Source organism: Lasioglossum baleicum, chromosome 12 (assembly GCF_051020765.1).
Source record: "Lasioglossum baleicum chromosome 12, iyLasBale1, whole genome shotgun sequence".
Taxonomy (NCBI): Eukaryota; Metazoa; Arthropoda; class Insecta; order Hymenoptera; family Halictidae; genus Lasioglossum; species Lasioglossum baleicum.
In genome coordinates, this window is record NC_134940.1 from 9,728,635 (window position 1) to 9,746,153 (window position 17,519).

At 40.3% G+C, this 17,519-nt stretch overlaps 3 protein-coding genes across 4 annotated transcripts; 2 read left to right on the forward strand and 1 right to left on the reverse strand.

Moving 5' to 3' along the window:
* Positions 1 to 219: 219 nt before the first annotated feature.
* LOC143214260 (endothelin-converting enzyme 1) lies at positions 220 to 9,752 on the forward strand. Its single transcript, XM_076435051.1, has 15 exons — positions 220 to 405; positions 565 to 1,915; positions 2,116 to 2,223; positions 2,316 to 2,424; positions 2,495 to 2,693; positions 3,610 to 3,771; positions 3,853 to 3,945; positions 4,500 to 4,685; positions 4,745 to 4,876; positions 5,004 to 5,183; positions 5,383 to 5,483; positions 5,560 to 5,747; positions 5,881 to 6,038; positions 6,139 to 6,291; positions 6,396 to 9,752. The coding sequence occupies exons 1-15, from the start codon at positions 220 to 222 to the stop codon at positions 6,615 to 6,617; spliced, it is 3,528 nt and encodes a 1,175-aa protein (XP_076291166.1). The 3' UTR covers positions 6,618 to 9,752.
* L(3)77cdf (phosphatidylserine synthase 1 homolog l(3)77CDf) lies at positions 6,623 to 9,362 on the reverse strand. Its single transcript, XM_076435076.1, has 5 exons — positions 8,894 to 9,362; positions 7,995 to 8,819; positions 7,652 to 7,874; positions 7,455 to 7,530; positions 6,623 to 6,971 (listed from the first exon to the last, which is right to left on the reverse strand). Exons 1-5 carry the CDS (start codon positions 9,148 to 9,150, stop codon positions 6,916 to 6,918), a joined length of 1,437 nt encoding a protein of 478 aa, XP_076291191.1. The 5' UTR covers positions 9,151 to 9,362; the 3' UTR covers positions 6,623 to 6,915.
* Positions 9,452 to 17,026, forward strand: LOC143214256 (transcription elongation factor SPT6). 2 transcript variants are annotated; one of them, XR_013010118.1, is made up of 10 exons: positions 9,452 to 9,813; positions 9,889 to 9,979; positions 10,330 to 10,505; positions 10,579 to 10,701; positions 10,766 to 14,202; positions 14,279 to 14,795; positions 14,906 to 15,140; positions 15,211 to 15,604; positions 15,696 to 15,962; positions 16,076 to 17,026. XR_013010118.1 is itself a non-coding variant. In XM_076435034.1 (9 exons), the coding sequence occupies exons 1-9, from the start codon at positions 9,775 to 9,777 to the stop codon at positions 15,898 to 15,900; spliced, it is 5,217 nt and encodes a 1,738-aa protein (XP_076291149.1). In that variant the 5' UTR covers positions 9,452 to 9,774; the 3' UTR covers positions 15,901 to 17,026. The 2 variants fall into 2 exon arrangements, 1 of the variants encoding a protein (XP_076291149.1); XM_076435034.1 differs by having other exon boundaries at positions 15,696 to 17,026.
* Positions 17,027 to 17,519: the final 493 nt, after the last annotated feature.

The following is a 17,519-nucleotide window of genomic DNA, read 5'->3' on the forward strand; positions in this document are numbered from 1 at the left end:
AAGGTGTGGTATCCTAATTATAAGATAGCTGAGAAGGAAGTGGTTAGTTGAACTGCTATCACCACCTCCTTTGTAACTTATTTTATTCTCTATTATAGTCGAAAATGTACGGTAGCCCTGTTCACTCGGACTTACCAGTTGCGCTTTTATAGTTCCCATGAAAACAAAAATTCGATTAATGTAAAATACAAAAAAAACGTGAAAAATATAATCTAAAAAATGCCATCGCGGGGAATCTATCAAGTCGCTAACATAGAGGAGGGCAAAGTAATTCAACGAGATCAGTCTTACAGAAGCTGCGTCCTAACGTTAATAATATTCTTGTTTCTGTGCATCGCACTCATTGTCGTTGGTCTACTATCAAGAAAGAGTTACAACGAAGACGAAGACTTGAGATCTGTAGAGGTAAGCTCTCTTTTATAATTAACTCGTTCTTAATCGTTGGATTGGTAAAAACACAAATTTAATTTTCATTTACCAAACTAACGAAAATCAAAATTAAATAAAAGATTTCAATTCTACTTGATAAGATGATCTAATATAATTAAATGTATAAATGCATAGGGCTATCATAATCATCACGAAGATCGCACAAAGGGAACGACAAGCACAACGGAATCATTACGATATTCTACTGTTTCGAATGGAACGAACGAAATACAGGCAACTTTAAAAACAACTACGACTACAATAGATGTTATTACAAGCTGGACTAATACGTCGCACATTTTCGAAAGACTTGAAAATGCAACAACCACTGCAGAAACAGAAACATCATTTTCGGTAGCTACTAAAACATCACCGTTCTCGACAACTACTACTAAACTCGTAACTGCAGAAAATACATCCCCAATATCTACTGAATCAGTCAATGATGTTGAAGAAACATCAACATCTACTACTACTGAATTCGAAGATGATACATCTCCAATAACTGAATCAGTCACTGATGTTGAAGAAACGAGAACATCTACTACTACGGAGTTCGTAACTCAGACAGAAGAAATATTAACATCCCCAATAACTACGGAATCAGTCACTGAAGATGAAGAAACGATAACATCTACTACTACTGAATTCGTAACTGAGGAAGAAGAAATATTAACATCCCCAGTAACTACAGAATCAGTCACTGAAGATGAAGAAACGATAACATCTACTACTACCGAATTCGTAACTGAGGAAGAAGAAATATTAACATCCCCAATAACTATGGAATTAGTCACTGATGTTGAAGAAATGTCAACATCTATTACTACCGAATTCGTAACTGAAGAAAAAGAAATATTAACATCCCCAATAACTACAGAATCAGTCACTGATGTTGAAGAAACGTCAATATCTACTACTACTGAGTTCGTAACTGAGGAAGAAGAAATGTTAACATCCCCAATAACTACGGAATCAGTCACTAAAGATGAAGAAACGTCAACATCCTCAACAATTACTACCGAATTAACGACTGATAGTGACGAGGAGTCAACTGTCGAGGCTTCGACTACGTCTACAGAAAGTGCCACAGAAATTTCAACCGTGACTACAGAAAAATCCGAAGATGTTACAGAAGTAGAAACTTCTACCTCAATGTTTTCGAGTACGACGGATGCGGAGTTTTCCACAGAAACGATTCTTTCCACATCCGGAAGTGAGGAAGAAACGACTGTTTTAAGTACGACCGACAGTCCTCAAAGTACAGTGCAAAGTGAAATTTTAACTACTACATCCGGTAATGAACAGAAAACAACAGTGTGTACACTAGGCGAATGCAAAAACCTGGCTAGCAAAATGTTGTTTTACATGAACCACTCGGTCGATCCGTGCGATGACTTCTACGAATACGCTTGCGGTGGTTTCGAAGCAGATCCTCGAATTGGAGAAGTGGATTCCGAGAGCGTAGCCTACAATCGCATAATGAGTATGTATTTTTCTCGGGTTAATAAAAAGCGAAAATTGATTTTTAAACTCGAAGTGAACGTAAAACTCAAATATTTTCAATTGTAAGAAATAAGCGCTTCGAGTTTGGAGAGACGGAATTCAGCGTGCGTGATTCTTTAAAATGAAAAGTGAATATGGTTTCTGTGGACTACTCATGCACAAGCTTTGTGTTCTCATTAGGGCAATTGCGAGAGGAGATTCGCGAGAGCAGTTCGTCCCTGTTCGCCAAATATTACAACAGTTGCATGCATTACGAGACACTGAACCTGAAGGACAAGATACGTGCGGGTACGTGAAGGGTATCCGACCACTCTCTAACTTGAATATAGATTTACTTGTATAATAATGAATAATACAACATATTTTTTTCCTTTTTACAGCGAAACAAGCGTTGAACAATGTTGGAAAGTTTCGCACTACCGACGACTTATCCGATAAGGATTACGGGAACTTCACCACCCTGGTTGGTCAGCTATTGTTACATAACAGGTATGAGATTTCGGACAGCAACGACTGTACAAAAATATCGCACGTTCGCCTATTCTTTTCTTTTCTTCAGCGCGTTATTGTTCGACGTATCCCCGGAGCTTAACGAGACTGACCCGAGAATATTCACCCTGAAGATAGGCCCTACGAGGTACAAGAGTCCCTTCGAGGTCGATGGGACCGAGGATGATCCTTGTTACGCGAGTCAGTTCGAGAGGGACCAAAAGACGGTGGATCTAGAGAAACTGTACAAAGAATACAAATCGTGCAAAGTACGGATATGTATACGGATCGGTAGCCATGGGACCAAGTCCAATATGTGCTCACGAATTTAAGTATCTGTCGTTTTATTGGGTTCGACAACTCGACACTTATAAGCAGAATCGACCATATTCATCACCCAGACACGCAGCATATCGAACAACGAACGAAACGAACCGATCGATCGAGTTTTGCTTAACCCTCGGATGACGGGACTTTGGTCCAGTTTAAAATCTGCTTTGTTAGGTCTAATAAGATTCATGTAGATCACGGAAGAAAATGCTTAAAAATATTTTCTAAAAAGTTAACTATACGTAGGATTTGAACGAATCAGACATGGCTACCACGAAATCGTCTTCTAAGGGTTAATCCAACGATCCGCCCATCTCTGCTTATAAGTACTATAATCTACATAACTCGACAAGTATATCGGATATACTCTCCGAGTTTATTCGAACGCTATTTTATACACGGGCAGGGCCGGCAGATATGTAAAGCCGAGAAAAACGTCGCTCCAGAGTGATAGATTCGAAAGGCACCGAAATGAAAAAAGCCTCGAAATATCTTGAGTTTTAGTACTATACAATAGAAGTTTCCTAATAGTGTGGTCCTTTTTAGGCCACAGATTTTTTCGGCTCGGCCCTGCGCGGACGTACAGGTACGAACGTAAATATAGTGTCTATACATTATATGCACGTGTATATATACAAAAAACAGCGAAGTACTTGTACAAGGTTCGAATATACTCTATCAGGCTTTGAGTGTACTCGATAGTACAGGTTTGATTTTTTTTTCTCGAAGTTCTCGCAATCGCTATCGCTAAAAAAGTCTGCTAATCAAGAAGGGACAATGTTAAGTCGTACTATAATCGCGATTTTTGGAGCACTTAACATTGTCCGTCAACGCGTTCTCTCTCTTTCTTATTAGCGACAGAACAATACAAAAGAGTTGCTAAGTTCCATCAGGGAAGCCTTCTCGGTACTCGATGTGTTCGACGGGTTGCAAAACACGTCCCTGTCCAACATCTCCCAGTACGTGGAAACCACGGTCATCAACATCGATATCGAAATCGTGCAGAAGTTCTTCGCGGTGAGTCGAGACGATAATTCTCTTAACTAATCTCAAAAAACGGCTTAATAACAAGGTAAACACGAGATTCTCGCATTCCAGAATTTTCCGTCCAAGGACCAAATTCGCAAGGCGTATCTAATGAAAGATTATACCAACGTTTCGATCACCGAACTGCAAACGAACTGGAAAATCGTAAGACAAAGCTCAACGGCTGTAATTAGCACATTGCCTGCCGGCCACTATTCCATAATTCATAAAACTGCTATATATTTTATAGACGCGGACTTTATATATAAAATTCTTTAACAGCAGTAGCAAATGCCTAGTAACGTAATCTAATAAAATCTTTTGGGATTATTATTTAAATATAGATTTTTAAGCTTCTTTTTGATATAGCATAATCACTGAGAATCTTATCAACAGAATTTTCCCGGCAGGCAAAATGTTAATTCTAGACGGATCGAAATTAACACTAGAGCTACCAGAGAAGTCGGAATGACCCGTTTTCAAATTTACAATTATTGAAACTATAAAGATTATAACAATAGTCAACTAAAGCCTCAATTTCCGGAATCTCACGATTTCCATAAAACTCTTATTGCTCGGTAGTTCTAGTGTTAATTGACCGCTCAAATCGGTCTCCGCTTCGAGAAAGACGGCGGTGTGTTTTGAGCGGTCAATTAAATTTAGTCGGGCTACAAGCCTCTCGGCAAACATTATTCATTATGTACAGACATCATTTATAGATAAACTGGCTGCAACTGATCAAATTGCTAACGGGTGCCGACATTGCACCAGAAGTGTCCGTACAGGTTTACTTTCACAAAGCTCTGAACAAAGGTTTGAAAAACCTCGAGGAGTTCGGGTCCAAAAGACCGAAGGAGTTAAACAACGCCTTGCTCGGACTGTACGCGCAAACACTTTATCAGCAGGTACGTCACGCGTTCTTCTGCAATTAATTTTGTATTTTTGAGCGATCGCTTTCTTGCAGTTGATTCTACCGAAACACGTGGATCCGAAAGACTACTGTCTTCGCGTAGCTACCAAACTGCTGACCCCCGAAGCATCGAATTTATACATCTCCACTTTCTCGAAGGATGAGCTTGTGTACATGAATAAAACCGTAAGAATTCGCCTACGTGCGCCAGTATCATTTAAATCAGAGATATTCAACCTGAAACTATACAGATGAACATCTCTATTAGATTCGATATTCATAGAGTATTCAATACCGTAAAAAAAAATATCAGATACACAGGTTGTTCAAGGAACTAAAGAAAACGCTGAAATTAAAAGTAGAAGAGTCAGAATGGACTAAAGAAGACCGCGGAAGGCTGGTCGCTAAGATAGATAATCTGAAAGTCGTCACACCCGATATATCTTATTTCGGTCACAATGAATCGGTTTACGGTTCGATGAAAACTGACAAGGTACGTGGAAAAACAGGCATGGGCGACGCTTATGCCCTGGTTTGCCCCTGGGGGCAACTCTTCGGGGCAAATGGTGGCGGCAGGCTGTGTAGCAGACCCTGAGTGGGCGTGAATTCGTTGCTCTTGGTTTCGACAGAGCTCTGTGGCCCCGCAAGGCAATCTGTGCCCATGCCTGGCTCCTAATTTGATTCGATTGCAGTTAACGGACAATTATTTCAACAACTCTATCACTTTGATGAAGAGGTACCGGAAGCGGATGTACATGCAATTTCGTTACCACCCAGGCGATCCTGAACAAATGTAAGGTGCTCGTTTCACAGACGCGTACAAAACGTCCTAGAGTTATTCTTTATCCTGCGGTTCTATCATTGCACAGTTGGACATACTACACGACGCCGTTTGAATCTAAGGGGCTTGTGGTTTACGAATTGAGTCTCGTCGTGATACCATTCGGCGCGATCGACTGGTCCATTAAGTATGACAATTCGTCGTTCGATTACATCACATTGGCGACGATCGGCAGCACGATAGCGCACCAGATAGCTCATCACTTCGACGCAAACGGTAATTATAATACGTAACAATATAACGCCGCTAAAATATCCTAAATCCATAACGGTGGATTTCGTCGAGGAACTTGTAAATTGTAAAGGATGGCGTCGTCTAATTGTCCAAATAACTGTTCTCTGCACACCAGGTATATTCTACCGGTCTGGATCGCGACACCACACTGTGATATTCGACGGCAACGTTGCGAACTCGACTTTCGTGAGTTACACACACTGCCAGCAAACTGTTTACGATGACCCTTTGATAATGACGTTGCCGTCTACAGGGCAGACCGTGTCTTACAGGGTGAGGACCACATGCCTGTCTGCCTCTCTCTTTCTCGCTATTGAAAAAAATTATCCTTTCGAGACTAACGAAACGTATTCCTCTCGGTATACCCTTTCAGATTTCGCAATTGACGCTGAACGAACGGTTATCCGAGACGATGGGACTCAGATTAGCCTATGACACTTTGGATCGATTGAGATCTCGTAAGGAAGTTCATCTTCCGTGGCTTGACCTTGACTCGAATCAGTTATTCTATCTCACATATGCTCAGGTACTCTTATTACAAGCGATGGCATTTACGGTTTATATCTACAATTATTAAGACGATTACCATTAGACAGAATTGTTTCTCGATTTCTTCCCGATCTGTTTCAGATGCACTGTACGAAGCTACCACTTACGTCGTCGTATGTGTCATTGCACGAGGACGAGCATTTACCGAGTCGCATACGCATCTTTGCGACCGCGTCAAACAATAAACTCCTAGGCGAGGCTTGGGAATGTCCATACGGCTCGGGGCTAATTCCAAGCTATAGCTGCGACGTATTCCCGTATCTTCACACCGAAGAGAACCCGGATAGTGTGCCAATGTCATAGCGACTGTTTACATACTTTTTTTGTTCTTTTTATCTTTTCTTTCTTTCACTTTATGTATATAAGGAAGCCTGATATATTAAGTGGTAACAACATTTGTTTTTTTCTTTTTTTCGTTTTCGTCAACATTCACACAGGCAAACAAAACGCAATATGCGAATACCCGATCATACATACAGCAGTAACCTAGCGAGACTTTATAATATTCTTTTGTCATGCGTTCTTTCCTTATAATGCGACTAGAATGTTCGTGAGTGTCACCACTTCACTCTAAGTCGTTCGTTTCTTGCTGTGAACTTGTTCACAATTGCTTCTTTTCCAGTACATCCACAGGCTCTGCAGAAAGAACCATACACCCTAAAACACAGATCACGGTTGCTGAGATTGAACGTTGTAATTGGAGTTTGTTAGACCAATGATGAACTGAGCTGTGACTGTATATTATTTATATATATATTTTTTTGGTCAGCGATACACGTACGAACATTGAGCTCAAATATATCTTTGTGCATGCACTTGCATTTGTACGGATATTTTATTGTTACACTTACTAATATGTTCTTTTCGAACGTTGCGAATAGAACGCTATGCGGACACGTATTAAGAAAATTTGTCAAATTTTTTCAATGTTGAGTACATGAAACAAATACATCCATGACACAATTCCTTCTGCTTTGATACCGTTCACGCCGATTATGTAATAGACTTTAGAATGTTTGGGTGGCACTCTTGTTTTATATTTAGTAGTTGTTAATTATAAATCAATAGCTCAGTACACTATCGGCTTAGCATGAAATGTTATGCACACTTCAAAAGACTGTGATAGACATCAACACATACCAGTGCTATGAATTACGTCCACATGGTTGTTGCCTAGCTGGGTAACTGACTGTTTTGTAGTAGCTTTCTTTTCAGTCTGGAAAGACGAGAGCCATGCAAAAGGCATAAAAAACGCAAATAAATCATACAGTTAGTTACAACGTAAACTGCTGGTGCTCCCACTCTAAAAAAGAACCAAGGGAAGCAGAAACACATACCTCAAAGTATTGATGCCAAAGAACACAGCCATAGACACAGAGAACAGAGACTAGAGATTGGCAAAGTAGCCATAACAGTATGTTTAGTGCTTGCGTGCGCTCGAATAACGAGGCACCATGCCTTATACACAGTAATGCTTCTGTAACCATAATTGCACCATACACCCAACACTGCGTGCCTACTCTACTGCACGTTGGATCTGTTACATACATGTAGTATTGCCTACAATTTACATAATAACATTCAAAATAATGCACAGCTTGATAAGAAAAATTCTTTTAATGGCCATTTTACTAGTATTTGCATACTTGATACTAACTCTGTGTAATGACTCTTGCCTACCTAACTGACGGTGCAACTATTACTCCAACTAGTACCAATCTCACCACAACGAATGGATGAGAGGGTGGGAACTCATATACGTGCTTCAAAAAGAACGTATTGAGCTCCGACACCTGCCAAAAAATAACCAACTGACAGAGAGCAACAAATCGCATATATGTACAAGTTGGATCTAGCCATCTAACAGCAGTCCAGCTGCCAGGAGTGAACTGTAACATGGCTCTCTTCAACTTTCCAGTGGTGCTCTCGATGTCTCTGATGCTTACCCACTTGTACTCACGCATTTCCAAGAGGGAGCATATCTTTAACCCCACCCATATACCCAAACCGTTACAGACTAGAACGTCAAGTATAAAAGCATCCCACCAACATTCCACAAAGTTTGGTAACAAGTGGGCAAATGCTATTTCCGTTACTTCCCACATAACACTGATGGCCCATAAAATACCAAGGTGCCTAATTAAGATAGCTTTGAACGTCCAACCCAGGAAATGGGCTACTGCAAATATGTCTAGATGGTTCCATATCTTCTCTAATGTAATGTCTGAACAATTAACACCGTATTCCTTGTCCATGTCGATATGAAACGACGCCAAGGCAGGATCTATCCATACAAAAATTTTTCTAACTGTATCGTAGTCTTGGAACAACAGAAACAGCAGTCCCATCAGATACAGCACGCTACAACCAAATACAAGTTTCCAAACAACTGGATGAGGCCTTGTAAATGGTCCATTTGGAAATGTAAGTATAGATATAATGAGAAAAAAGAATATGATGCAAAGTACGCCAGCCCAAATGTTATCCTCGACATTTTTTGTGTCCCTGTGTTAAATAACGATCGATATTGAAATTTTCATTTGCATAATTCACACGAGAGAAATTAAGTATTCAATTACCTAGTGAATGCTGAGTATATTACAGCGCCAATTGCGATCAGAAGCAACGTAATGCTGTGTGGTTTGTAAAAGAATTCGATCGAAATGTCTTCAACCGGTCTCTCATTGATGTTTGGAAAACTGTCCGTGCCATGTCGCAATTTATGCCCTTCGATATTGTCCGCGCTAATTCTCCGGCAATTCTTAACCTTGTCTCCATCACTCTTGACAAGCTTCTCCAACAGGCTATCACTACCAGACTCCTGTTTAGTTAACATGTTCGCGAAATAGTCAACTAACAGTTTCAATAGCTGGCAGATTTTAAATTTGTATCCTGATCATTTCACGCGTTATCTCACCACGTTTCCACCCCGCGATATTTATGTACTTTATGCTACCACGCTATCGAGGAATTTAGTTGGCCACTTGATCATAGAACACATCAGAGTCTAAACTCTGCGGTGTCTTCAAGAACTAATTTCCAGTACCACTGAGTACCACAGCGCTGTGCCCAGCTGTGCCACTGTGTCATTACGCACGCGTCTGTAAGTAAGTTCATTACGAATACGGCTTCAGAACTTTGCACTCGACGCGTACATAAATCCATCTTGTAAATGTAGCTTCGTATTTAATTACACAAGCGTCTTAGTTGATACAATTTTATACATATTTTTTATTATTAAAAAGAAAAGCGACAAAAGACCCGCCCAATCGGCTACCAACCTTGTCAGCTGATTAGATATATTCTTTTGCAAGCAAGCCTTTATATATATTAAACAGCTGTGCAGATGTCACGGTTACTTCCTCTCCCGAAATAGTTATCGTTCGAATTAGCTTGTTCGCTTTGTTATTGTTCTTTGTGTATATTTCTACCGCAGGCAGCGTATATTCATTACAGAATAATGGCTGATTACTTGGACGCCGAGGCTGAGGAAAGTGAGGTAGGCATTGAAACGTTTAATACGAGAATACTAATTGGATGAACTCAGATAACCTAGAATCCTCTGGTGTTGTAGGAGGAGGAAGAGCTTAATGTAAATGAAAGAAAGAAGCTAAAGAGGCTGAAGGCTATGCAAGATAGCGACGATGAAGACGATGATGATGAAGGCACGAACAAACTTTACATATTATTTCTTCGAAAATTTTTATTAATATTTTTCGAAATTTACTCCTTTTTTTACGTAACCCTTATGTAGTCAACCAAAATGTATAAATTATTTAAAACCTTTCTGTATTTAACATGTCTGCACAAATTCTCATTATAAGACTATAGATTAATATATTAGCCAGTAAAGAATGGACATTCTGAGAAATTTTATAATATTTTCTAAAGGAACATTAACAAATTGTTGAAAGAAATACAGTAAATGGGTACCCGGTTGATTACACAATGGTTAAAATATGCTACTTTCTTTTCACCGAGATTTTATCATTAAATTTTTGCGTATTCTTTGCAGGGCAAATTGATGGGCTCATCGATGACAATCCGATCGAAGAAAATGATGGTGAGGACAGTGATGCATCGGATGATTCTAGAAAACGTAAAAAGAGTGACGACGAAGAGTTTGATGACCGTTTAGAAGATGAAGACTATGACCTATTAGAAGAAAATTTAGGAGTTAAAGTTGAAAGGGTATATAAAGAATAATTAAAAGAACAATTTAAATTACGATCATAGAAGCCTCTTACATTATTTATTTTTGTAGAAACATCGGTTTAAACGCCTTCGTAGAATACAAGATGAAGAATCTGAAGGTGAACAAGAGGGAGAAGGAGACGACGAAAGAGATGCAATTGCTAATGAATTATTCCAAGGAGGCTCTGGAGATGTAAGTATTTAATAAGCCTTTTAAAGTAAAAATTTATCCTTTATGTATGTATTTTTCTTTCTAGGAGGATGAAGAAAGAAGTGAAATTAGTCACAGCCAGAGGGCAGATGTGGATGCCTTCGATGAAGAAGAGAGTGAAGATGAAGATGATTTTATTGTGGATGGTGATGGAGTGCCAATAACCGAGAAGAAGAAGAAGAGGAGACCTATTTTCTCTGATGCTGCTTTGCAAGAGGCTCAAGATATTTTTGGCATTGATTTCGATTACGACGAGTTTGGAAAATATGGAGAGGATGGATTTGAAGAGGAAGAGGAAGACGAAGAAGATGAGTATCTTCAAGAGGAAGGAGATCGTCCGAGACGGTCGAAGAAGCATTTAAAGAAGAAAAGTACAAAGAAAAGTATCTTTGAAATCTATGAACCCAGCGAACTTATACGCGGTCATTTTACCGATGTGGATAACGAGATTCGAACTACAGACATTCCCGAACGTATGCAATTACGAACTATTCCACTTACACCGACAGCAGAAGGTTCGGATGAATTAGATCTCGAAGCAGATTGGATCTATAAGCAAGCGTTCTGTCAACCGACAATTTCGGTGCAAGATGCTCACCTGAACGAAGAGGCCAAGGAAAGAGCAAAGAAGGGTCCGCAGACGATTGCCAAGATCAAGAAGGCTATCGATTTTATGCGTAATCAGAACTTCGAGGTTCCTTTCATTTCATTTTATAGAAAAGAATATGTCCTGCCGGAACTAAATATCAATGATTTATGGAAGATATATAAATATGACGGGAAATGGTGTCAATTGAAACAAAGAAAGGAGAACTTGTTGAAGTTGTTCGATAAAATGAGAAACTACCAATTGGATGAGATCATGAAAAATCCTGATGCTCCACTGCCAGATAATATACGAATAATTAAAGATGATGACATCGAGCGACTCAAAAGTGCCCAGACCTCTGAAGAATTTAATGATATTTATCGGCATTTCATGCTTTACTATAGTCAAGATCTTCCTGCTATGCAGGAGGACTTGCGCAGAAAGGAGAAGGAAGCACGCAGGAAATCTAGAATCGAGAAGAGGAGGCAGGAAATTGCACAAGCCGAAGAAAACGGAGAAGATCCTCCAGAAGAATTACCGGAAATAGAAGAAATAGAAGAAGAAGCTGAGGACACGTTGAAGCAACCTGTTCGAAAGGGCCCGTATGCTATTTGCAGAAAGGCTGGTTTAGACGGTCTTGCTAAAAAATTTGGTCTCCCTCCTGAGCATTTCGCCGAGAATCTCAGAGATAATTATCAACGTCACGAAGTGGAGCAGGAACCTTCAGAGCCTGCTGTAGTGGCTGAGGAATTCTGCTCAGCTGTTTTTAAAACGACCGACGAAGTTCTCAAGGGTGTGGAATTAATGGTTGCGATCCAATTAGCGCACGAACCATTAGTCCGTAAATGTGTTAGAGAGATGTACATGGAGAGAGCAAAGATATCCGTGAAACCTACCAAAAAGGGAATGAAGGAGATCGATGAAAATCATCCACTTTACACGCTGAAGTACGTTAAAGATAAGCCTGTACCAGACCTCGTCGGAGATCAGTTCCTGAAATTAATGATGGGACATGAGGATAAGCTTGTCACGGTGTCGTTTAGCGACGTGATAGATGGAAACACTAGTAGTAATTATGTTGACGAAGTGAAGCAGCTGTACTACAGGGATGAATTTAGTAAAAGCGTACAGGACTGGAATGCTCTGCGAACCGGAAGCGTCGAGATGGCTTTGAACCGAATTATAATACCGCAATTGAAAAAGGAGCTGCGGTCCAATCTCTTAACAGAAGCAAAAGATTGCGTCATGAAAGCCTGTTGCCGTAAAATGTACAACTGGATAAAAATCGCTCCGTACTCTTGCCAATTCCTTGATGAAGAGGATGACGATTGGGATACAAGCAAAGGAATCCGTGTAATGGGTGTGGCGTATGTACCTGATCAATCTCAATCCGCGTTCACCTGCTTGATCGCTCCAGACGGAGAATGCACCGACTACTTGAGGTTACCGCATTTGATGAAACGGAAGAACGGTTTTAGAGAGAACGACAAGGTATTGAAGGAGGCTGATTTATTAGCAGTTAAGAATTTCATTGCCACGAAAAAACCACACGTTGTGGTCGTAGGCGGTGAATCCAGAGATGCATTAATGATAGTGGCAGACATAAAAGAATGTATCACTACTCTAATGGAGGAAGAACAATTCCCTCAGATCCAAGTGGAGATATGCGACAATGAATTGAGTAAAGTTTATTCGAACAGCAATCGAGGCGTTGCAGAATTCAGAGACTATCCAGATCTGTTGAGAGAAGCTATATCCTTGGCTAGAAGACTACAAGATCCGCTGTTGGAGTTCTCGCAATTGTGTACCATAGACGAAGAAATTCTGTGCCTTAAGTACCATCCTTTGCAAGATCAATTGCCTAAAGAGGATCTTATCGAGAATTTATATTTAGAGTTTATAAACTGCGTGAACGAAGTGGGAGTAGATTTGAACAGAGCTGTTCAGGAGCCTTACACCTCGAACTTAGTACAATTTGTATGTGGCTTAGGGCCTAGAAAGGCACAGTCTCTGATGAAGATCCTGAAACAGACCAATCAGAGATTAGAGAACAGAACGCAGCTTATAACAGCCTGTCACATGGGTCCCAAGGTATTCGTTAATTGCGCTGGGTTCATTAAGATAGACACGAACAGCTTGGGTGACAGCACCGAGGCGTATGTGGAAGTCTTGGATGGTTCACGTGTGCACCCAGAGACGTATGAGTGGGCTAGAAAAATGGCGGTAGATGCTTTAGAGTACGACGACGAGGACGCGAATCCTGCCGGTGCCTTGGAGGAAATTCTTGAATCGCCAGAAAGATTGAAGGATCTAGACTTAGACGCATTCGCAGAGGAATTGGAAAGACAGGGCTTTGGGAATAAATGCATAACTCTTTACGACATAAGGGCTGAACTGAATTCTAGGTACAAAGACCTCCGCGTACCCTATCAGTCTCCGAACACAGAGAACTTGTTTGATATCTTAACCAAAGAAACCCCTGAAACATTTTTCGTTGGTAAATTAGTTCTGGCGAAGGTAATTGGAATCAGTCATAGAAAACCGCAAGGAGAACAACTAGACCAGGCGAATCCGGTTAGAAACGACGAGACCGGCCTGTGGCAGTGTCCGTTCTGTTTAAAAAATGATTTCCCAGAACTTTCTGAAGTATGGAATCACTTTGATGCAGGCGCTTGTCCTGGAAAAGCAACTGGAGTGCGTTTGAAGCTCGATAATGATATATCCGGTTACATTCATATAAAGAATTTGTCTGACAAGCACGTTGGCAATCCAGAAGAAAGGGTACATGTGGGCCAAGTGATCCATTGTCGCATAATAAAAATTGAGGTGGAACGATTCAGCGTAGAATGTACAAGTAAAACTAGCGACCTTATAGATCAAAATCGCGAGTGGAGGTAATGTATCAAATAACACTTTTCTTTTGAAATTCGATCATTAATCTAAATAATAAACTATGTATATTGTTTTTAGACCTCAGAAAGACGTTTACTACGACGCGGATGCAGAAGAAAAAGACAAGAAGACTGAGGAGGATGCTAAGAAAGTACAACAGAGGCAAACTTACGTGAAACGCGTTATAATTCACCCCAGCTTCCATAATGTAAGCTTTGCGGAAGCCGAAAGATTGATGCAAGCAATGAAACAAGGAGAAGCCATAATACGGCCAAGTAGCAAAGGATCGGATCATTTGACTGTGACGTGGAAAGTCACAGAAAAGATTTATCAGCACATAGATGTGAGGGAAGAGGGCAAAGAGAATACATTCTCTTTGGGTCGCAGTCTGTGGATTGGTAATGAGGAGTTTGAAGATCTCGATGAAATTATTGCAAGACACGTTAATCCGATGGCGGCATATGCCTCTGAACTCTTGGACTTCAAGTACTTCAAACCAACACTAGAAGGCATCAAAGATAAGGCAGAGGAAATTATAAAGGAGCAGAAGAAACAGAATCCTGGTGGAATACCGTACATTATTTCCGCAGCAAAGGTAAAATTTGGTCCAAAGGGTATAGTTGGCTAGACCCCGATTCAACAAAAAATCAGGAATTTTAAGTTTCTGGAATTTTCTAAAAATCGATAATTGATCTTTCATTTCAGAGCTACCCTGGAAAGTTCCTGCTCTCATATCTTCCACGATCCCGTTGCCGTCATGAATATGTGTCTGTATCACCTGATGGATTTAAATTCAGAGGACATATGTTCAGCAGAGTGAGTGATTTGTTCCGCTGGTTTAAGGAACACTTCAGAGATCCCATACCAGGTCAGGTTACACCTGGTACACCCCATGCTATGGCTTCTAGAACACCGTACACTAGTACACCAGCAATTAGCGGTAAATTTTGATTTTTATTCTACTAAAACATCGTATCATTTTCATGCTCTAATAAAATCATTTTTTCCAGGAGTGAATCCGGATGCTGTACAGAGAGTAGCTCAGAGTATGCCGCATCACATGCTGCACAACCTCTCTAAGGTCGCAAGTCAAACCCCGCATTATCCGCCGCATACTCCAGGAGCCGCGAGCGTCAATAACTATGGAATGTTCACGCCATACACTCCTTCGGGCCAGACGCCATTCATGACTCCATATCATACTCCGCATCACACGCCTCACTATCCTCAGACGCCTAGCAATGCTAAAGGGCCATTTTTGCAACCGATTCCTCCTGCAATAAACACTAATTCTCATAGACCTGTGAAATCTCAGAGAGCCAGCTCCGATGCGTTTGATACAACTAATTGGTCGAAAGCCGCCGAAGCTTGGGCGCGTGCGAAGCAAACCACTTCCAAAGAATCGTAAGTGAAACATGAACTATTATGATTACAGCCTGGAGTCTAATTATGATCATCAGAAATGATTATATCTACCATTGTATTTTTGTTTTAGAAATATTACTCCAAGATACGACGACAGCAGAAAGACACCGCGAAACCAAGAATTCCAAAATGATAGATCAACTCCACGGAACAGAACACCGTCTGGTCGCACACCGTCATACAAATCTCCCAGAGGAACTCCATTTACGAACTCTAGCCCCCAGAGTATGTCCCTCAGCGGAGATGGTACCCCCTTGTATGACGAAAATTGGTAACTAGGATAGCTAGGACAATTGACAACGCGAAACTATACACTGTGTTATGAACAAAAGAATGAGTAAGTTAAACTATAAGATGAATGATCTTTGTCTTCGTCCCAGTGGCATGGATCAGATTTTTTTCTGCTGGGAAGTATTTATTGCGAGTACAAATTATACATTCTTTTTCTAGAACTTTTGCCAGACTTTGTATTGCAAATATTCAACGATGTCAGCATAAAAAGATATTTTAGTTGCGCTAACTAACGTAAGTGAAGTCAAGCGACAATCCTTTTTATATAATAGAACATCTATCTCAGTTAAATGTAACAGCCCCTCTTGTGACGTCAAGTATGAATTATTCTGTGTTCCGTATCTTTGTAATAATTAACGTGTTCTACCTCAGTGTAATTACATTCTTAAACAACTGTGAACAATACGCCTGCCACACGTTTGCTCAAGATTTATTTAACAGATCATTTCGTAAATCATGATATTTAATTACAAAGATACTGCCGCAACCAAGAAATAAGCATAAGTTTTTATTTGTATAAGAAACAGTTTGATACAAATGTATTACCATATGCAACCTTAACATATATATTTTACTATGGAGAAGACAAGTAATTTGAAAAAAAAAATATATATATATATAGATATATATCCTTGATTGGAACATACCTCGTTTTATTTATAAATCTTTCATTAAGTTAGGATCTAATTAAAACTGAAACCTGCTGATTGGAACGAGTCATTATTAGCGAAAAGGTAATTCTAAGTTGAATTATTGAAAGTGAAACTCGAAAGGTTTAGCTAAAACCTTAACGAATGTATGGCGTCTTCTCGTAAAATCATCAGAACCAGTTATAACGACTCGACCATATTTGGAACGGATTTTTACGTTCGTATGGTCGCACAACGGTCACAGCTTCCCACACATATTGGTCGCACGTTGCTGGAGATGTAGAGACATATGATTCATCCAGAATGAATCTTTTTTAAACGGTGCGACCGTCTCGCGCTCGAAAATGTAGACGCGCATATGTGTATACATATGCACGAACCGTTGTCGCCTCCATAATAGACGGTAAACAGTAAATAAATAAACAAAATTATATTCAATAAATAAATCGTACTTATTAATAACCCATGAGTCAAACTGAACCGAAACTAATGAAACATTAACGATCCAAACGGTCTGCTTTGCATTCAAAATTAAGGAATTTATTATCTCGTGTGTACCAATTTTTAAATTTCATCTCGAATAATAACAAACGGCTTTGTAGCCGTCGGTCCGTCCCTCGATCTTCTACGACGCAGATCGAATAGATATAATCGCGCGATAAACAAAGCAAACGCAAAAAGCTACGGCTACCTTCTCCAAACCTGTCCTATTTACAATCACCATACTTTTAAACAATGAAACGGTACTGCGAGTGCGTGGTGAAGGATCCGCGTGACACGTCCTGTTACGGTTCAACACAACGTTCCGAATTCAAACGGACGAATCGGAGCGCGCCGCTCGTCGGTGTCGGCCAATCGAAAGGCGCGGTGGTCCCTGTCGTTTCAATGTGTTTGTGTGCGTCATGCGTGTAGCCAAACGGTAACTGGTGTGAATCGCTGGAATACACAGGGAT